Genomic DNA, 22,190 nt, shown 5'->3' on the forward strand with positions numbered 1-22,190 from the left:
CCATCGTCAGACCATAGCAACACAATGGCTGGAGGAATAGCGCCTCATCTTCCACCTAGGAACCCTCCAACCACAAGGGATGAACTCAGATTTCTCCAGTTTCCTCATTTCCCCTCCCTCCACCTTGTCTCAGTCAAATCCCTCGAACTCAGCACCGCCTTCCTAACCTGCAATCTTCTTCCTAACCTCTCCGACCCCACCCCACTCTGGCCTATCACCCTCACCTTGACCTCCTTCCACCTATCACATCTCCATCGCCCCTCCTCCAAGTCCCTCCCCCCTACCTTTTATCTTAGCCTGCTTGGCACACCTTCCTCATTCCTGAAGAAGGGCTCATGCCCGAAACATCAACTCTCCTGTTCCTTGGATGCTGCCTGACCTGCTGCGCTTTTCCAGCAACACATTTTCAGCTCTGATCTCCAGCATCTGCAGTCCTCACTTTCTCCTACAGGAGTTGGGAGGTCATGTTGCGGCTGTGCAGGACATTGGTTAGGCCACTGTTGGAACACTGCGTGCAATTCTGGTCTCCGGACTATCAGAAGGATGTTGTGAAACTTAGAACATAAAACAGCACAGCGCAGGTCCTTCAACCCATGATGTTGTGCTGGGCATTTATCTAATCTAATTAAGATTAACCTAATCACACCCATCGATTTACTGCCATCCGTGTGCTTATACAGCAGCAGCTTAAATGTCCCGAATGTTTCTGAGTCTGCTGGCAGTGCATTCCACACACCCATCTCCCCAAAACCTTCCTTCAATCACCTAGTGACAGCCATGTCTGCTGTGGGGAAAGGTCTCTAGCTCTCCACTCTCTCTCTGCCTCTCATTATCTTGTACACCTTTAACAAGTCACCTCTCTTTCTTCTCGCCAGTGTGAAAAGCCCTCGCACACTCAAACCTCTCTTCATAAGACACACCCTCCAATCCAGGCAGCATCCCAGTAAATCTCCTCTGCACTCCTCTCTAAACCATCCACATCCTTCCCACAATGAGGCGACCAAAACTGGACACTATATTCCAAGGCTGGTCTGACCAGGGTTATATAGAGCTGCAGCATAACCTCATTGGTCTGAAACTCAGTCCCCCTGTTAATGAAAGCCGAAACATCATATGTCTTCTCAACAATCCTATCAACTTGGGCGGGAACCCTGAGGGATCTCAAATTGAGCTAAGTAGGTACGATCTAAAAGCCATAACTGAGATGTGCCTGCAACTTAACTTTGCTGGGTACCTGAATATTGAAGGGTATGAGGTATTTACTAAGCTAGGAAAGATTAAGTGGCTCTGTCGATAAAAGATTAGCACAAGACAGAGGGTTGAACTTAGTCTTGAAAGGGTTCAGAAAAGATTTACAAGGATGTTGCCAGGGTTGGAGGGTTTGAGCTACAGGGAGAGGCTGAACAGGCTGGGGCTGTTTTCCCTGGAGGCTGAGGGGTGACCTTGTAGAGGTTTATAAAACCATGAGGGGCATGGATAGAATAAATAGACAAGGTGGAATTAGAGGGCATAGGTTCTGGGTGAGGGTGAAAAATTTAAAAAGGACCTAAGGGATAATGTTTTCACCCAGAGGGTGGTGCATGTGGGGAATGAGCTGCCAGAGGAAGTGGTGGAGGCTGGGACAATTGCAACATTTAAGAGGCATCTAGATGGGTATATGAATAGGAAGGGTTTGGAGGGATATGGGCCAGATGCTGGCAAATGGGACCAGATTAGGTTAGGATATCTGGGTCGGCACGGATGGGTTGGACCAAAGGGTCTGTTTCCGTGCTGTACATCTCTATGACTCAATGAAGAGGTGACAGATGGATTGAACAGATATTTTGGAATGGTCCACACCAGAGAGGATGCAAGTAACATCCAGGAAATAGCTGTAAATCATGAACTCAAAAAAATTATAATGACCAGGGAAATCATTCTCAGTAAATTGTTGGAACTGCAACTTGTAACCAACTTAGAAGTAACCACAGATTGGTTCTAGTTCATACACTGGTTTTAATTTATTAGATTCAGGGTGGCATGCTGGCTCACATTGCCAGGTACCCGGGTTTGATTCCTGCCTCAGGACACTGTCTGTGTGGAGCTTACACATTCTCCCTGTGTCTGCGTGGGTTTCCTCCCACAATCTAAAGATGTGCAGGTTAGGGTGGATTGGCTATGCTAAATTACCCATAGTGCCCAGGGATGTGCAGGTTAGGGTGGATTGGCCATGCTAAATTACCCATAGTGCCCAGGGATGTGCAGGTTAGGGTGGATTGGCCATGCTAAATTACCCATACTGCCCAGGGATGTGTAGGTTAGGGTGGATTGGCCATGCTAAATTACCCATAGTGCCCAGGGATGTGCAGGTTAGGGTGGATTGGCCGTGATAAATTACCCATAGTGCCCAGGGTTGGGCAGGTTAGGGTGGATTGGCCATGCTAAATTACCCATAGTGCCCAGGGATGTGCAGGTTAGGGTGGATTGGCCATGCTAAATTACCCATAGTGCCCAGGGATGTGCAGGTTAGGGTGGATTGGCCATGCTAAATTACCCATAGTGCCCAGGGATGTGCAGGTTAGGGTGGATTGGCCGTGCTAAATTACCCATAGTGCTCAGGGATGTGCAGGTTAGGGTGGATTGGCCATGCTAAATTACCCAGAGTGCCCAGGGATGTGCAGGTTAGTGTGGATTGGCCGTGATAAATTACCCATCGTGCCCAGGGATGTGCAGGTTCGGGTGGATTGGCCATGCTAAATTACCCATAGTGCCCAGGGATGTGCAGGTTCGGGTGGATTGGCCATGCTAAATTACTCATAGTGCTCAGGGATGGGCAGGTTAGGGTGGATTGGCCATGCTAAATTACCCATAGTGCCCAGGGATGTGCAGGTTAGGGTGGATTGGCCATGCTAAATTACCCATAGTGCTCAGGGATGTGCAGGTTAGGGTGGATTGGCCATGCTAAATTACCCAGAGTGCCCAGGGATGTGCAGGTTAGGGTGGATTGGCCGTGATAAATTACCCATAGTGCCCAGGGATGTGCAGGTTCGGGTGGATTGGCCATGCTAAATTACCCATAGTGCCCAGGGATGTGCAGGTTAGGGTGGATTGGCTGTGATAAATTACCCATAGTGCCCAGGGATGTGCAGGTTAGGGTGGATTGGCCATGCTAAATTACCCAGAGTGCCCAGGGATGTGCAGGTTAGGGTGGATTGGCTGTGCTAAATTACCCATAGTGCCCAGGGATGTGCAGGTTAGGGTGGATTGGCCGTGATAAATTACCCACAGTGCCCAGGGATGTGCAGGTTAGGGTGGATTGGCCATGCTAAATTACCCATAGTGCCCAGGGATGTGCAGGTTAGGGTGGATTGGCCATGCTAAATTACCCATAGTGCCCAGGGATGTGCAGGTTAGGGTGGATTGGCCGTGATAAATTACCCATCGTGCCCAGGGATGTGCAGGTTAGGGTGGATTGGCCATGCTAAATTACCCATAGTGCCCAGGGATGTGCAGGTTAGGGTGGATTGGCCATGCTAAATTACCCATAGTGCTCAGGGATGTGCAGGTTAGGGTGGATTGGCCATGCTAAATTACCCAGAGTGCCCAGGGATGTGCAGGTTAGGGTGGATTGGCCGTGATAAATTACCCATAGTGCCCAGGGATGTGCAGGTTCGGGTGGATTGGCCATGCTAAATTACCCATAGTGCCCAGGGATGTGCAGGTTAGGGTGGATTGGCTGTGATAAATTACCCATAGTGCCCAGGGATGTGCAGGTTAGGGTGGATTGGCCATGCTAAATTACCCAGAGTGCCCAGGGATGTGCAGGTTAGGGTGGATTGGCTGTGCTAAATTACCCATAGTGCCCAGGGATGTGCAGGTTAGGGTGGATTGGCCGTGATAAATTACCCACAGTGCCCAGGGATGTGCAGGTTAGGGTGGATTGGCCATGCTAAATTACCCATAGTGCCCAGGGATGCGCAGGTTAGGGTGGATTGGCCATGCTAAATTACCCATAGTGCCCAGGGATGTGCAGGTTAGGGTGGATTGGCCGTGATAAATTACCCATCGTGCCCAGGGATGTGCAGGTAAGGGTGGATTGGCCGTGCTAAATTACCCATAGTGCCCAGGGATGTGCAGGTTAGGGTGGATTGGCTGTGATAAATTACCCATAGTGCCCAGGGATGTGCAGGTTAGGGTGGATTGGCCATGCTAAATTACCCATAGTGCCCAGGGATGTGCAGGTTAGGGTGGATTGGCCATGCTAAATTACCCATAGTGCCCAGGGATGTGCAGGTTAGGGTGGATTGGCCGTGATAAATTACCCATCGTGCCCAGGGATGTGCAGGTAAGGGTGGATTGGCCATGCTAAATTACCCATAGTGCCCAGGGATGTGCAGGTTAGGGTGGATTGGCCGTGCTAAATTACCCAGAGTGCCCAGGGATGTGCAGGTTAGGGTGGATTGGCCGTGATAAATTACCCAGAGTGCCCAGGGATGTGCAGGTTAGGGTGGATTGGCTGTGCTAAATTACCCATAGTGCCCAGGGATGTGCAGGTTAGGGTGGATTGGCCGTGCTAAATTACCCATAGTGCCCAGGGATGTGCAGGTTAGGGTGGATTGGCTGTGATAAATTACCCATAGTGCCCAGGGATGTGTAGGTTAGGGTGGATTGGCTGTGCTAAATTACCCATAGTGCCCAGGGATGTGCAGGTTAGGGTGGATTGGCTGTGCTAAATTACCCATAGTGCCCAGGGATGTGCAGGTTAGGGTGGATTGGCCGTGCTAAATTACCCATAGTGCCCAGGATGTGCAGGTTAGGGTGGATTGGCCGTGCTAAATTACCCATAGTGCCCAGGGATGTGCAGGTTAGGGTGGATTGGCCGTGCTAAATTACCCATAGTGCCCAGGGATGTGCAGGTGAGGTGCATTAGTCAGGCATAAACATAGAGCAGTTGGGGAATGGGTTTGATTGGGTTACTCTTTGGAGGGTTGGTGTGGACTTGTTGGGTCTCCTTCCAGACAGTAGGGATTGTATGATTAATATCTGGAACGAGCCGTTTGAGGAAAAGGAAGACAGGGTTAGGTTGGTCTGAATTTCCTGGAGTTAAGAGTCAGAACTGACTGAACAGAAATATAAACATAACTAAGCCATTCCGGCCCTAAGTGCTGAGGGGATTTGACTGGGTGGACGTGGAGAGGCTGTTTCCTTTTGTTGGAGATTCGAGACCCAAGGGGTCACCACTTAAAAACACCGGGCAGAGATGGAAAGGAATTACTTCGCTCTGAGGGGAGTGACTCTGTGCAATTCTTTACTGCAGTCATTGAGTATATTCTCGATCGAGAGAGAGAGAGAGAGAGATTTTTAATCAGGAAGGGAATCGAGTTATGAGGAACAGCAGGGTTGAGGATGATCAGATCAGCCATGGTGGGAGTGCTGTTGCCTCCTCTCGCTCCCACATCTCAAAGGCATTAATTGTTTCGGCAACAGGAATCATTGGAGAAGCCCAATGGATCTGGCAGTATCTGTGGAGGGAGTGAGGGAGTGAGGGAGAGGGAGAGAGAGGGAGAGAGAGAGAAGTATCTGTGGAGGGAGTGAGAGAGAGAGGGAGAGGGAGAGAGAAACGTTTCACCTCCAGAGATGGTCCTTCAGGACTCCAGGTCCCTGGGCTTTACCCGAGCTGCTGTCTGTCCTCTGTTTCTCTCTCTCTCTCTCTCTCTTTCTGCCGATGCTGTTCATCCCGCTCAGTTTCTCCGGTGGTCTCTGCTTTCAGTTTCCGTTCCTTGTTTGGAATTGCTGGGTTTCGCAGAACCCCCCCCCACCCAGCTTTGTCTGGGGAAAAGATAAATGGCCCCTAGCCTCCAGTGAGCAGAAACAGAAATCGCTGGAGAAACTCAGCAGGTCTGGCAGCATCCGCAGAGACAGAGAGAGTCAATGTTTTGGGGCCAGTGACCATTTCCTCTGAGCTTCCTGCTGTGTTGCCACACAACTGTGTTCCCTGTGGTCAATCTCTCTGTCTTCGGACAGCTGGATCAGTCTCTCAGTACGTCTTCCACCTGGGGACCCAATATTGGGTGTTAGAGCCATCTCCAACTCTCAGCTCACACCTTCACCTCTCCACACTCCCACTACACCTTCAGGTTTTATTTTGGAATCCCTCCAGTTCGGAAACAGGCCCTTCGGCCCAACGAGTCCGCACCGAACAGTAACCCACCCAGACCCATTCCCCAACCTTATTACTCAACCTCTGACTCCTGACTAATGCACCTAACCTACGCATTAGATTAGATTCCCTAAGGTGTGGGAACAGGCCCAACAAGTCCACACCGACCCTCCAAAGAGTAACCCATCCAGACCCATTTCCCTCTGAATGATGCACCTAGCACACAGGCAATTTAGCGCGGCCAATTCACCCTAACCTGCACAGCTTTGGACTGTGGGAGGAAACTGGAGCACCCAGAGGAACTCCACGCAGACATGGGGAGAACGAGCAAACTGCACGTGGATAGTCCCCCAAGGCAGGAATTGAACCCAGGTCCCTGGTGCTGTGAGGCAGCAGTGCTAACCACTGAGCCACCGTGTCACCCAGTACCTTTCCCGAGCTGCTATTGGTTTTGATGAAGGGTCACTGGACTTGAAACGTTGACTCTGCTTTCTCTCCATTGCCAGACCTGCTGAGTTTCTCCAGCAACTCCTGTTTTTGCTTGAATGGGAGGCAGGTCCAATCCACAACCAGTTGGCTGTGAGGTTTATGAGGTGGGGAGGTAGTATGGGTATGGTTGCTCACTGTATTCCCAAGCAGTTTCTGTGTATGGGATGTTAGAAGCCAAGTGTTGAAAAGGGGGATTAGAACAGATAGCTGTTTAATGATAGGTGGATATGATGGGCTGAAGGGCTGTAAATAAAGAACAGTGACTCCCCAAAACTCAGCGCTTTGCTTTTATTTATGAATGTCACTGGCTGGGCCCAGTATTTATCGCCCTGCCCCTGAGAAGGTGGGGGCGAAATTCCATCTTAACCACTGCATTCCGTGTGCTGTAGATAGACCCACAAAGCGTCACTTCAGGAAGGAATTCCGGGATTTTGACCCAGTGATACCGAAGGGATGGCGATATATGTCCAAGTCAGGATGGTGAGTGGCTTGGAGGAGGGGAACTTGCTCCCGTGTATCAGCTACCCCCCGTCCTTCCAGATGGAAAAGGTCATGGGGATTTGGAAGGTGCTGTCGAAAGAGCCTGACTGAATTCCCACAGTGCCTCCTGTCGGTGGTACACAATGCTGCTCCTGGAGGGAGGGGATGCTTGAGCATGCCGTGCCAATCAAGCAGGGGGCTGCTTTGCCCTGGATGGTGTGGGAGCTGCCCCCATCCAGGGCAAGTGGGGAGCATTCCATCACACACCTGACTCAGACCTTGTCAATGTCAGCCAGGCTTTGGGGGGGGGTCAGGATCCCTGGCCTCTGACCTGCTCTTGCAACCGCTGGTGTTTATATGGCAGGTCCAGTTGAGTTTCTGGTCACAGGTAATCCCTAAGACGTTGATTGTGGGGGCGTCAATGTCACTGAATATCAAGGGGCAGTGGTTAGATTTTTTTTATTGTATATGGCCATTGGCTGGCATTTGTGTGATGTGAATGTTACTGGATGTATCTAAGCCCAGGCCTGGATACTGTCCAGGTCTTGTTACATTTGAACACAGACTGCTTCAGGTCACGGTGAATGATGCTGAACATAGTACAGTCAGTGGTGAACATCCCCCACTCCTGATCTTCTGACAGAGGGAGGGTCATTGCTGAAGCAGTTGAAGATGGTTGGGAACTGGGACACCATCCTGAGGAACTCCAGCAGAGATGTCCTGGAGCTGAGATGACTGACCTTCACCAACTACAGCCAGGTATATGACTCCAACCAGTGGAGAGTTTGTCTCCGATAGCAGTGTCACTAGCGCTCCTTGATGCCACAATACAGTCTCAATCTCATTCTCACCTCACCCTCAAATTAAGTTTAGTCGTTTGTTACAGACACCTGATGGCAAACTGTTTTTATTCCGAAACAGACAGTCAACATACATAATTGGTCACATCAAAAACACGGAACAAATATTGCAAACACGGCCGTGACAGAACGAGAGAAAGACAATGCCATGCGACATGGGCTCTTTAATGTAAAGAGACATCCCAGGGCAGACACATGGGCCAGCTGACCAGAGCATGGGCTTGCTTCAGTCTGAGAGGTGGGTTTTAACAAGGCTGGGTGGAAGCAGGACAGAGAGAGATGGAGGCATTTGGGAAGGTAACGCCAGAACTTCAGCCTCTGCAGAGTTAACGGCATGGCCACTTACGGAGGAGTGGTCAGGAATCAGCGGATGCTCCCGGTCATAAGAGGTGCACAGCACGGAAACAGGCCCTTCGGCCCAACGCATCCATGCTGACCGGGCTTCCAGGAAATAGGAGGAGCACAGAGGGCTGTGGCAGATCTCAGGAATGAGAGGACTGGGAACAGGAATGACTTCAAACTCGGAATGCTGCTGGAATGAGAGACAATATAAGGTCAAGAGATCCCCAGCTGGGATTGTGGAAGGTGATCGGGGAACAAAACCTGCTTTCAACGCCCTCCGGTTTCCAGAGGGTGGGAAGCCAGCTGGCTAGTGCCTTGGGACAGTCTCCTTGGATGACTAGGAGGGATGAACCCACCATCTGCTGACTCTTTCCCTCTGACCAATCCCCTTCACAGACATCCCTCAAGGCCTCCCTCCCTCCAAACCACACATCCAGCCAGATTCTCAGGCTCATTCCCAACAGCACCACTCCCTCTCTCCTGAGTTATTGACAAACACGATATTGGTCAGAGTCTTAGACGATGTCTTACTGGAGATGCTCAGTAGGAATGCCAACATCCGTGGAGAGAGAAACATAGATATTTCAAGTCTGACACGACTCATCTTTGGGAAGTGAAGACATTCTGGGGTTCTGCCGAGGAGTCCCACTGGACTTGAAATGTTAACTCTGTTCCTGTCTCAAGCCAGACCTGTTGAGTTTCTCCAGCAGCTATCATTACAGATCTGCTTTCCCCGGTTTTAATGGTTTCTATTGAAGTCACCCAACATTGGGACCGTTCTGGTCACTGCACTGTGGGAAGGATATGGAGAGGGTGCAGAAGAGGTTTTACCAGGACGTTGCCCGGATTGGAATCTAATTCACTATAAGGAGAGACTGGAAGAATTTGGATTGTTTATGCTGGACCATCAGAGGCTGGAGGGGCAACCTGATAGGAATATATAAAACGATGACAGGTATGGGTAGGGCGGAAATGTTATATCCTGGGGGGTGTTGGCTTTAAGGTGAGGCTGGGGAAATTCAAAAGATTGTGAAGGGAGTTTGTTTTGACCCAGAGGGTGGGAGGGACCTGGAATGCATTGACAGGGAAAATGATAGATACGACATTTAAGAGTGAACTGGACAGAAAATATGAAGAGGCAGAGGGAATAAAGGGGGATGGACGTGTGCAGGCAGATGGGAGTGGATTAGAATAGGGTTGTTGGCACAGGCATGGACCTTCCCTGTCCTTTTGCTAAAACCGTCAGAGGCCTTGCCTGTTTAGTTTTCAGTAATAAATACCAGCAGCAGCACAGGGATTCATTCCCCAGAGTGCACATCCAGTTCACGGATACAGGACCGAGAATTCCCACATGATAGAGAGGTCCACAATGAGGGAATATGGTGGTCAATGAATATATATATATAGATCAGGATACTGGACAGATATCAGTGCGGCGCTCACCCTCCGATAGTGCTCACTCCCTCAGCGCTGACCCTCCAACAGTGCCCACTCCCTCAGCACTGACCCTCCGACAGTGCCCACTCCCTCAGTGCTGACCCTCCGACAGTGCCCACTCCCTCAGCACTGACCCTCCAACAGTGCCCGCTCCCTCAGCACTGACCCTCTGACAGTGCCCACTCCCTCAGCACTGACCCTCCGATAGTGCCCACTCCCTCAGCATTGACCCTCCGGCAGTGCCCACTCCCTCCGCACTGACCCTCCGATAGCGCCTACTCCCTCAGCACTGACCCTCCGACAGTGCGGCACTCCCTCAGTGCTAACCCTCCGATAGTGCCCACTCCCTCAGCACTGACCCTCCGGCAGCGCCCACTCCCTCAGCGTTAACCCTCCGATAGTGCCCACTCCCTCAGCACTGACCCTCCGATAGTGCACCGCTCCCTCGGCACTGACCCACCGACAGCGCCCGCTCCCTCAGCACTGACCCTGCATCAGCGCCCACTCCCTCAGCACTGACCCTCCAACTGGGCCCACTCCCTCAGCACTGACCCTTCAACAGTGCCCACTCCCTCAGCACTGACCCTCTGACAGCGCTCACCTCCTCAGCACTGACCCTCTGACAGTGCCCGCTCCCTCAGCACTGACCCTCCAACAGTGCCCACTCCCTCAGCACTGATCCTCCAACAGTGCCCACTCCCTCAGCACTGACCCTCCGACAGTGCTCCCTCCCTCAGCACTGACCCTCCGACAGTTCCCCCTCCCTCCACACTGACCCTTCGACAGTGCCCACTCCCTCAGCACTGACTCTCTGACAGCGCCCCCTCCCTCAGCACTGACCCTCCGATTCACTCAGCACTGACCCTTCCACTGTGCGGCACTCCCTCAGCACTGACCCTCCGACAGCGCCCGCTCCCTCAGCACTGACCCTTCGACAGTGCCCCCTCCCTCAGCACTGACCCTCCCACTGTGCGGCACTCCCTCAGCACTGACCCTCCGACAGTGCCCGCTCCCTCAGCCTGGGCAGAGGTGACATACTGGCCTTCTCCCATGCACCGAAGTATTCCCTCGCCTCGCTATCAATATGCACTGTGCCACCTTACATGAATGGTCAGCTGCCAATTCCATACCCGTTCATGAAAGGTTTATCCTAATAGATCACATCTACCGCGTGAGCCAGTCTACTTTCTCTGTTCCTTCCTCAGAGAATTATGGAACTGGAATCCGTACCTTTCTGGTCCTCGCTGTGTTTTTGTGTTACCTCTCTGTGACAGCTGGTTGGAAACATCCCATTAACGTACTGACATCCAACTGCTGTATTTTGGACTCCCCCGCTGGGCAAGATGGGTGGTGTGATGGTAACTTCCCTGGCGCAAGCTAGTTCTGAGGAATGTGAAATTTTAGCCTCCAAACCTCAATCTCCGTGACCTTAGCAAATGACACCGTAACCAGCTCACCGATGGGGAGGAAATCCACCAGCCCAGGGAGGACGTGGGAGCTTTCAAGAGGGTGCAGAGGAGATTTACCAGGATGCTGCCTGGACCGCAAGGCATGTCTTATGAAGAAAGGATGAGAAAGCTGGGCACTTTTTCCCATGGCAGCGATGCAGGATAAGAGATGACGTGATAGAGGTGTACAAGATGATGAGACGCAGAGATAGAGTGAACAGTCAGAGACCTTTCCCCGGGTAGAAATGGCTCTCACGAGGGAGACATAATTTTAAGGTGATGGGAGGAAGGTTTCGGGGAGATGTCAGAGGCAGGTTCTTTACACCGAGAGAGTGGGTGGTGAGTGGAATGCCCTGCCAAAAGCCCGTCCGCTGCCAGAACTCTCCGGTGAGGATACATTAAACGGGATTACACCATATTCTGAATAATGAGAGGTGGTCTGTGTGATTAAATACAACAGGACGTAAACAGTAAGGGCGTTAACCCTGGGTGGAGTCAGGGCTATATCCAAGAGGCTGAGGCTAGGGTAATGGTGTTGGGATGAAGAGGAATTTCTTCACCTTGAGGGAAGAGAATCTCTCGAATTCTTTGCCTCAGAGAGCTGTGAAGTTCCGTCACTGAGTGCACTCACCACTGACATTAACAACAGTGAGAGACATGGGGATGGTAAAGCCCCCTGCCAAATGGGCTTGCCCGCACCCAAGGGCAATGAGGGATGGGGAATACACACGGGCTTGTAGCCAGCGATGCCCATGTCCTCTCAATGGGTGAACAAAGCTAGGAAGATGTTACTGAGGTGGATCAGCCATGTTCTCGTTGGATGGCAGAGGTGACTCAAGGGGCTGAATGGTCTCACCCTGCTCCTATTTATTACTGTAAGAAACAGGTGTAGGCCATTCGGCCCCTCCACCATTCACCAGGATCATGGCTGATCTGAAACTCTCACGCCCACTTTCCTGCATTTTCTCTGCATTGTGCCATTCCCTGGCTGATCAGGGATCTCGCTATCTCAGCGTTAAATATACTTAAGGGGTGAGTTTTAAGGGAAGCATGGGGGCTGCCTCACAGCGCTAGGGACCCAGGTTCGATTCCAGCCTCGGACGACTGTCTGTGTGGAGTTTGCACGTTCTCCCCGTGTCTGCGTGGGTTTCCTCCGGGTGCTCCGGTTTCCTCCCGCAGTCTGAAGATGTGCAGGTCAGGTGAATTGGCCATGCTAAATTGCCCGTAGCGCCCAGGGATGTGTCGGTTAGGTGCATTAGTCAGGGGCAAATGTCGAATAATAGGGGAAGGGGGAATGGGTCTGGGTGGGTTACTCTTTGGAGGGTCGGTGTGGACTTGTTGGGCCGAAGGGCCTGTTTCCACACTGTGGGGATTCTATAATCCAGAAGGACTCTGCACCCCTTCCCCCCTCAACACCCCCCTCCCAAGAACTCTGGTCAAATTGACGCCCCCTCATTCTGAGACGAGGTCCTCTCTTCCTAGATTCTCCCATGGTGGGGAATATTCTCTCCACACTGAGCCTGTCAAACCCCGTGAGAACTCGACAGGTTTCAATGAGATCACCTGCTGTTCTCCCAAATCCCCGAGAGTCGGGTGCCAACCTGTGCTCAGAACACAATCCCTCCAGACCAGGGGACATCCTGGGGAACTTCTCTGAACTGCCTCTGGTAAAGTCACATCTTTTCTTGAAGAAACAAGGGGCCCCAAAACTGCTGACAGTGTGGTCCCACCAGCACCTGGTACAGTGGCAGTGAGATCTCCTGGCACTGACACTCTCACCTGCCACCATGTGCTGGCGTCCTGTGTTGCATGGACCAGTCTCCCACCCATTCCCAAGTCCCTTGGCCGCTCCAAACGTTCCGACTAATTGGAAGGGCTTCCCTCATCCCGGATAATTTCACTTCTGGTCACCCCAGCCCCAACCCTTGACCGACTCGAACATCCGGGTGTAAGCTCACCGTAGTGTGAGGCAGAGACTTGTGGGTGTTGGGAGATCAGAGGGCACTGGGGATGCTCTGTGTGTTATTCACAAGGGGAGAGGAACGTGGGCAGGGTCGAGCTTTCCAGTCCAACGTGACTCTCCTTCCGAAGTGGAGGGGGAGGCGATCCTGGTCCGGGATTCTCCTCGGGTTAACGTGCAGCCCGGAAGGCAGATGCAGATGGGCAGGAATACGCGTTTAAGGCTCAGCGCAGACTGCATTTGCAATACTGTCAGCAGTTACGGACCCTGTATCTCAGGAAGGGGGTGCTGGCTTCGGGGAGGCGTCCGGAGGTTTACGGGAAGGATCCTGGCGATGGGGGAGGGATTTGATTGAAACAGACAGCATACCCAGAGACCTGGGGAGAGCAGACGTGGAGAAGATGTTACCCCCCCCACAGCAGGAGAGACCGGGACCCGAGGGCACAGTGAGGGGATGATCCAGGGGAGAGTGGGCATGGAGAAGATGTTACCCTCCCCACAGTGGGAGTGACTGGGAACCTGAGGGCACAGTGAGGGGATGACCCAGGGGAGAGTGGGCATGGAGATGTTACCCCCCCACAGCGAGAGAGACCGGGACCCGAGGGCACAGTGAGGGGATGACACAGGGGAGAGTGGGCATGGAGAAGATGTTACCCCCCCACAGCGGGAGTGACTGGGACCCGAGGGCACGGAGAGGGGATGACCCAGGGGAGAGTGGGCATGGAGAAGATGTTACCCCCACACAGCGAGAGAGACTGGGACCCGAGGGCACAGTGAGGGGATGATCCAGGGGAGAGTGGGCATGGAGAAGATGTTACCCCCCCCACAGCGGGAGAGACCGGGACCTGAGGGCACAGTGAGGGAGTGGCGGGGGCAGCAGGTGATTGAGTGTGTGTGACAGAGAGAGACATGAATGAGGGTTACCGGGAGAAAGCAGGAGAAGGGAGTTGGGAGACACAGCAGCCAGGAATCCATCAGCAGAGCACACCCGGATTTTGCTCCAAGACCTGATGATCCAACTCATCTGGGATTTCCCAATCCAGCCGAGCCCTCCCCCTGTCCTCGGGACTTTGTGTTTGTTCCTGGGCTGCTGGCGGGAGGCTGTCGGTTAGAGGGTGGGTGTGGGAGGGGAAGGCAGGGAGCGATCACGAGGCTGGCTCCCGGGCGGCTCCCTCGGTGAGGTGTACCCGCTGGTGTTTCAGGCGGGCGGAGGACTGCGAGAAGCCCTTGCCGCAGACGGAGCAGACGAAGGGCCGCTCCCCGGTGTGGCGGCGCCGGTGGATGGCGAGGGTGGAGGAGAGGGCGAAGCCGCGGCCACAGATGGCACAGACATAGGGCCGCTCGCCGGTATGTACCCGGTGGTGGACCAGCAGCGCCGCCTGCTGGACAAAGGCCTTGCCGCACACGGTGCAGGAGAATTCCTTGGCTCCCGCGTGCAGCCGCCGGTGGGCCTGCAGGTTACCGGAGTCCACAAAGCGCTTGCCGCACAGCGGGCAGGCGAAGGGGCGCTCACCGGTGTGGGTACGCCGGTGGGTATGGAGGTTGCAGAGCCAGCGGAAGCGCTTCCCGCACACCGGGCAGGCGAAGGGGCGCTCGTCGGTGTGCACCCGCTGGTGGGTGAGCAGCGAGGAGGACTGGGCGAAGGCCCGGCCGCACATGGCGCACACGTAGGGCCGCTCATCCGTGTGCAGGCGCCGGTGAGCGACCAGCACCGAGGACTGGGTGAAGGCCTTGCCGCAGTCCGGGCAGACGTAGGGGCGCTCGCCCGTGTGCACCCGCTGGTGGGCCAGGAGGGTGGAGGAGTGGGCAAAGGCCTTGCCGCAGTCGGCGCAGACGTAGGGCCGCTCACCGGTGTGACCCCGTCGGTGGACGCTGAGGCTGGAGGGGTCGGTGAAGCCGTTGCCGCAGACCGGGCAGATGTAGGGCCGCTCGCCGGTGTGCACCCACTGGTGGGTCAGCAGGCCCGACATGCGGGAGAAGGCTTTGCCGCAGTGGGGGCAGGAGTGCGGCTTCTCGCCGCTGTGGCCCAGCATGTGGGTCTTCAGCTGCGAGGGGTACAGGAAGCCCTTGCCACACACCTGGCAGGTGCACGGCCGCTCGGCACTGTGGCTCCTCTTGTGCCGCGACAGGTTGGACGACTGGGTGAAGCCGCGGCCGCACAGTGGGCAGACGTAGGCCTTGCCCGCCCCCCCGGCACCACCCCCTCCCCCTTCTCGGCCGGTAGCGGCGGCGACACTCCCTCTTCCTCCCGGCACGTCAAGCCTGCCTCCCGGCTCCTCGGGCTCCGCCCCACTCCGCTTGTGCTCCGGGCTTGCTGTCCGCTGCGGACCATCCATCACCGGATCCCCTGAAAGCCAGAACGGAGTGAATCAGAATGGAAATGGGGGTGACGTCGAATGGTGGGGGACGAGGGGGGGGTGCAGGGGAAAAAGAACAGGGATTTACAAGTGGTCAACACCAGAGATCTGACCAAGGAAGCTCGTGGAACCTCAAGCCCCCTTCCCAACCCACACAATCCCGCTGAACTTCAATTTTAAATGGGTCCCATCAGTTAACTGCCGATCGTCATCAGCATGTACCCTGTCGGTCACCGTGTCTACATTCCTGGCAGTTAACTGCCGATCGTCATCAGCGTGTACCCTGTCGGTCACCGTGTCTACATTCCGGGCAGTTAATTGCCGATCGTCATCAGCGTGTACCCTGTCGGTCACCGTGTCTACATTCCTGGCAGTTAACTGCCGATCGTCATCAGCGTGTACACTGTCGGTCACCGTGTCTACATTCCTGGCAGTTAACTGCCGATCGTCATCAGCGTGTACCTTGTCGGTCACCGTGTCCACATTCCGGGCAGTTAACTGCCGATCATCATCAGTGTGTACCCAGTCGGTCACCACGTCCACATTTCTTGCAGCTAGCTGCCAATCGTCATCAGTGTGTACCCTATCGATCGCCATGTCCACATTCCTGACAGTTAACTGCCAATCGTCATCAGTGTGTACCCTATCGATCACCACGTCCACATTCCTGGCAGCTAACTGCCGATTGACATCAGCGTGTAACCCATTGATCACCATGGTCACTTTCTTGGCAGTTAACTGCCGATCAGAAAAATGTGTTGCTGGAAAAGTGCAGCAGGTCAGGCAGCATCCAAGGAGCAGGAGAATCAACATTTCGGGCATAAGCCCTTCTTCAGGAATGCCCGAAAGATCGATTCTGCTGCTCCTTGGATGCTGCCTGACCTGCTGCGCTTTTCCAGCAACACATTTTTCAGCTCTGATCTCCGGAATCTGCAGTCCACACTTTCTCCTAGTTAACTGCCGATTGTCATCAGCACGTACCCTGTCGGTCACCACGTCCACGTTCCTGGCAGTTAACTGCTGATCGTCACCAGTGTGTATCCTGTTGGTCACCACGTCCACATTCTTGCAGTTAGCTGCCGATCATCATCAGTATTAACCCCATTGGTCAGCACGTCCACATTCATGGCAGTTAACTGCCGATCGTCATCAGCTCGTACCCTGTCGGTCACCATGTCCACATTCCTGGCAGTTAACTGCCAATCGTCATCAGTGTGTACCCTGTCGGTCACCGCGTCCACATTCCTGGCAGTTAACTGCCGATCATCATCAGCATGTACCCTATCAATCACCACGTCCACATTTCTTGCAGTTAGCTGCCGATCATCATCAGTATGTACCCTATCGGTCACCACGTCCACATTCCTGGCAGTTAACTGCCGATCGTCATCAGTGTGGTACACAATCGATCACCATGTCCACATTCCTTACAGTTAACTGCCGATCATCATCAGTGTGTAACCTATTGATCACCATGTCCGCATTCCATGCAGTTAACTGCCGATCGTCATCAGCTTGTACCCTATTGATCACCATGTCCACATTCTTGGCAGTTAACGGCCGATCATCAGCAGTGAGTACCCTGTCGGTCACCACGTCCACATTCCTGGCAGTTAACTGCCGATCGTCATCAGCGTGTACCCTGTCGGTCACCACGTCCACGTTCCTGGCAGTTAACTGCCGATCGTCATCAGCGTGTACCCTGTCGGTCACCACGTCCACATTCCTGGCAGTTAACTGCCGATCGTCAACAGCGTGTACCCTGTCGGTCACCATGTCCACGTTCCTGGCAGTTAACTGCCGATCGTCATCAGCGTGTACCCTATCGATCACCACGTCCACATTCCTGGCAGTTAACTGCTGATCGTCATCAGCGTGTACCCTGTCGGTCACCACGTCTACATTCCTGGTAGTTAACTGCCGATCGTCATCAGCGTGTACCCTGTCGGTCACCACGTCCACGTTCCTGGCAGTTAACTGCCGATCGTCATCAGCGTGTACCCTGTCGGTCACCACGTCCACATTCCTGGCAGTTAACTGCCGATCGTCAACAGCGTGTACCCTGTCGGTCACCATGTCCACGTTCCTGGCAGTTAACTGCCGATCGTCATCAGCGTGTACCCTATCGATCACCACGTCCACATTCCTGGCAGTTAACTGCTGATCGTCATCAGCGTGTACCCTGTCGGTCACCACGTCTAAATTCCTGGTAGTTAACTGCTGATCGTCATCAGCGTGTACCCTGTCGGTCACCACGTCTACATTCCTGGCAGTTAACTGCTGATCGTCATCAGTGTGTACCCTATCGATCACCACGTCCACATTCCTGGCAGTTAACTGCTGATCGTCATCAGCGTGTACCCTGTCGGTCACCACGTCCACGTTTCTGGCAGTTAACTGCTGATCGTCATCAGTGTGGTACACAATCGATCACCATGTCCACATTCCTTACAGTTAACTGCCGATCATCATCAGTGTGTAACCTATTGATCACCATGTCCGCATTCCATGCAGTTAACTGCCGATCGTCATCAGCTTGTACCCTATTGATCACCATGTCCACAGTCTTGGCAGTTAACGGCCGATCATCAGCAGTGAGTACCCTGTCAGTCACCACGTCCACATTCCTGGCAGTTAACTGCCGATCGTCATCAGCGTGTACCCTGTCGGTCACCACGTCCACGTTCCTGGCAGTTAACTGCCAATCGTCATCAGCGTGTACCCTGTCGGTCACCACGTCCACGTTCCTGGCAGTTAACTGCCGATCGTCAACAGCGTGTACCCTGTCGGTCACCACGTCCACGTTCCTGGCAGTTAACTGCCGATCGTCATCAGTGTGGTACACAATCGATCACCATGTCCACATTCCCATCAGTTAACTGCCGATCATCATCAGTGTGTACCCTATCGATCACCACGTCCACATTCCTGGCAGTTAACTGCTGATCGTCATCAGCGTGTACCCTGTCGGTCACCACGTCTACATTCCTGGCAGTTAACTGCTGATCGTCATCAGCGTGTACCCTGTCGGTCACCACGTCTACATTCCTGGCAGTTAACTGCTGATCGTCATCAGTATGTACTCTATCGATCACCACGTCCACATTCCTGGCAGTTAACTGCTGATCGTCATCAGCATGTACCCTGTCGGTCACCACGTCCACGTTCCTGGCAGTTAACTGCTGATCGTCATCAGCGTGTACCCTATCGATCACCACGTCCACATTCCTGGTAGTTAACTGCCGATTGTCATCAGCATGTACCCTATCGATCACCACGTCCACATTCCCATCAGTTAACTGCCGATTGACATCAGCGTGTACCCTGTCGGTCACCACGTCCACATTCCGGGCAGTTAACTGCTGATCGTCATCAGCGTGTATCTTATCAATCACCATGTCCACATTCCTGGCAGTTAACCGCCGATTGTCATCAGCGTGTACCCTGTAGGTCACCACGTCCACATTCCTGGCAGTTAACAGCTGATCGTCATCAGCGTGTACCCTGTCGGTCACCACGTCCACATTCCTGGCAGTTAACTGCTGATCGCCATCAGTATGTACCCTGTCGATCGCCACGTCCAAATTCCTGGCAGTTAACTGCCGATCGTCATCAGCGTGTACCCTGTCGGTCACCACGTCCACATTCCCATCAGTTAACTGCCGATGGACATCAGTGTGTACCCTGTCGGTCACCACGTCCACATTCCTGGCAGTTAACAGCTGATCGTCATCAGCGTGTACCCTATCGATCACCACGTCCACGTTCCTGGCAGTTAACTGCTGATCGCCATCAGCGTGTACCCTGTCGGTCACCACATCCACATTCCTGGCAGTTAACTGCCGATCGTCATCAGCGTGTACCCTGTCGGTCACCACGTCCACGTTCCTGGCAGTTAACTGCCGATCGTCATCAGCGTGTACCCTGTCGGTCACCACGTCCACGTTCCTGGCAGTTAACTGCCGATCGTCATCAGCGTGTACCCTGTCGGTCACCACGTCCACGTTCCTGGCAGTTAACTGCCGATCATCATCAGCGTGTACCCTGTCGGTCACCACGTCCACATTCCTGGCAGTTAACTGCTGATCGCCATCAGCACTTTGCCGGTGGTCACCGCATCCACAGCCGAATGCAACAGTGCCCAGCTCCTGCAATGTCACCATGCCTCAGCTCCCCCTGACCAAACGGCCTCCCTGACTTCGGCATTCTTGCCAAGGGTCCTGACCAGCCGCCAGCCACGCCCCCCCTCCGCGCACGCGCCGCAGCACGCTCCCGGCCACGCGCGGCTCGACGGGGGCCAGCGGGGACAGCAGCGCGCATGCTCGTCAACCGTCAACGCTCCTCTGCACTGCGCATGCTCACCAACCGTCACCCCTCTTTCGCCCCCACCCCCACCCAACAGACAGACCCCTGTCAGCGGTGGGCGGGTCCGCGGCACCTCCCCGCCCCCAACCACACCGCCGGGCGGGGCGGAATTTTTAAAAAAAAATTAACCGGTCCCCGAGGAACACACGGCGAGCGGGGTCCGAATCGGTGAATGGGAGCCGGACCTGGAGCAGAGACGGAGACAGATCCCAACGATCGACGGCCGCGGCCTTTCGCCGGTTGACGGAGCGCCCCGGCCAATGGGGTGACCGCGGAGCTCGGAGGACCCGACTTGGTCCTCCAACCAATCGGGTGAGGCCTTGTCTTGGTGGTGGGCGGGACGGGGCGCCGGACCAGATCTGATGGACGGGAGCCGCGACCAATCAGATGAATGGGCGTCCAGGCGGACTGGCCGGAGCCTCTAACCAATGGGGCGAGGCTGTAGCGGCGGTGGGGCGGGGCCAGCTTCCTTCAACCAAAACAGACGGTAATTGTGAGGTTTGCGCTTCCTTTGTGACGTCAGCGCTCAGATGTTCCCACGGCTCTGCGGGAACCCAGACTTCCGGGTGTGGTCATGTGACTCTTCCACACGTGTGTCTCACCACCAGAGGGTCCCCCCCATCAGGACACTCCCACACGTGTGTCTCACTCCCTGGGTCCCCCCCATGAGGACACTCCCACATGTGTGTCTCACCCCCTGGGTCCCCCCCATGAGGACACTCCCACATGTGTCTCACCCCCTGGGTCCCCCCCATGAGGTCACTCCCACATGTGTGTCTCACCCTCAGAGCTTTACTCTGTCTCTAGTTTCATTGGGTCAGTGTAGAGGGAGCTTTACTCTGTATCTAACCCCGTGCTGTCCCTGTCCCTGGGATGGGGGGCACAGTGTAGAGGGAGCTTTACTCTGTATCTAACCCCATGCTGTCCCTGGGATGGGGGGGGACAGTGTAGAGGGAGGTTTACCCTGTATCTAACCCCGTGCTGTCCCTGTCCCTGGGATGGGGGGGGACAGTGTAGAGGGAGCTTTACCCTGTATCTAACCCCGTGCTGTCCCTGTCCCTGGGATGGGGGGGGACAGTGTAGAGGGAGCTTTACCCTGTATCTAACCCCGTGCTGTCCCTGTCCCTGGGATGGGGGGCACAGTGTAGAGGGAGCTTTACTCTGTATCTAACCCCATGCTGTCCCTGGGATGGGGGGGGACAGTGTAGAGGGAGGTTTACCCTGTATCTAACCCCGTGCTGTCCCTGTCCCTGGGATGGGGGGACAGTGTAGAGGGAGCTTTACCCTGTATCTAACCCCGTGCTGTCCCTGTCCCTGGGATGGGGGGGACAGTGTAGAGGGAGCTTTACCCTGTATCTAACCCCGTGCTGTCCCTGTCCCTGGGATGGGGGGGGACAGTGTAGAGGGAGCTTTACCCTGTATCTAACCCCGTGCTGTCCCTGTCCCTGGGATGGGGGGGGACAGTGTAGAGGGAGCTTTACTCTGTATCTAACCCCGTGCTGTCCCTGTCCCTGGGATGGGGGGACAGTGTAGAGGGAGCTTTACTCTGTATCTAACCCCGTGCTGTCCCTGTCCCTGTCCCTGGGATGGGGGGGTGGGGGGGGGGGGGGGTGGGGGGGGGGGGGGGTGGACAGTGTCGGGGATGTTGTGCTGTGTGTGTGTAAGAGCTGATGTAGGTTTCTGTCTGTCCCATACGGTGGGTAAACTGGTGAGCTGTACTGAGTCTGACTGAGGATGGGAGGCAGACTCACTGAGTGAGTGTAGGAGATGGTGGGTAGATGCTGAGCCCGAAGGTGGGGTTAACGCCATCATCTCATTCACACTGGAAAAGCAGGAATCAAAGGGACACATTGCCTTTGCCCACGGCCAGGAACCCCAGGGCCAGGACCACCCACGGCCAGGATCCCCCAGGGCCAGGACGCCCGCACCCTCCCCACGGCCAGCACCTTCCCACAGCCAGGACCCCCCCATGGCCAGGAACCCCCCTCCCCACGGCCAGCACCTCCCCACAGCCAGGACCCCCCTCCCCACGGCCAGCACCTTCCCACGGCCAGCACCTCCCCACAGCCAGGACCCCCCCCACGGCCAGGAACCCCCCCCCCCCCCCCCACACGGCCAGCACCTTCCCACGGCCAGCACTTCCCCATGGCCAGGATCCCCCCACGGCCAGCACCTCCCCACGGCAAGCAGCGCCCCCCCCACGGCCAGGACCTCCCCCACTGCCAGGACCACCCCACCCCCCACTTCCCCATGGCCACCACCTCCCCACGGCCATCAGCGCCCCCCCACGGCCAGGACCCCCCCCCACGGCCA

The 22,190-nt window shown here is 54.8% G+C and overlaps 1 protein-coding gene across 1 annotated transcript; it reads right to left on the minus strand.

Annotated features, from left to right (window-relative positions):
- Window positions 1-12,615: 12,615 nt before the first annotated feature.
- Window positions 12,616-15,344, minus strand: LOC132814283 (zinc finger protein 239-like; the record flags this gene model as incomplete). The annotated part of the gene is made up of 1 exon (XM_060823469.1): window positions 12,616-15,344. A coding segment is annotated over one exon (1,044 nt), but the record flags the coding sequence as incomplete, so codon positions are not given.
- Window positions 15,345-22,190: the final 6,846 nt, after the last annotated feature.

The sequence above is a fragment of the Hemiscyllium ocellatum genome, unplaced genomic scaffold (genome assembly GCF_020745735.1).
Source record: "Hemiscyllium ocellatum isolate sHemOce1 unplaced genomic scaffold, sHemOce1.pat.X.cur. scaffold_783_pat_ctg1, whole genome shotgun sequence".
NCBI classification, from domain to species: Eukaryota; Metazoa; Chordata; class Chondrichthyes; order Orectolobiformes; family Hemiscylliidae; genus Hemiscyllium; species Hemiscyllium ocellatum.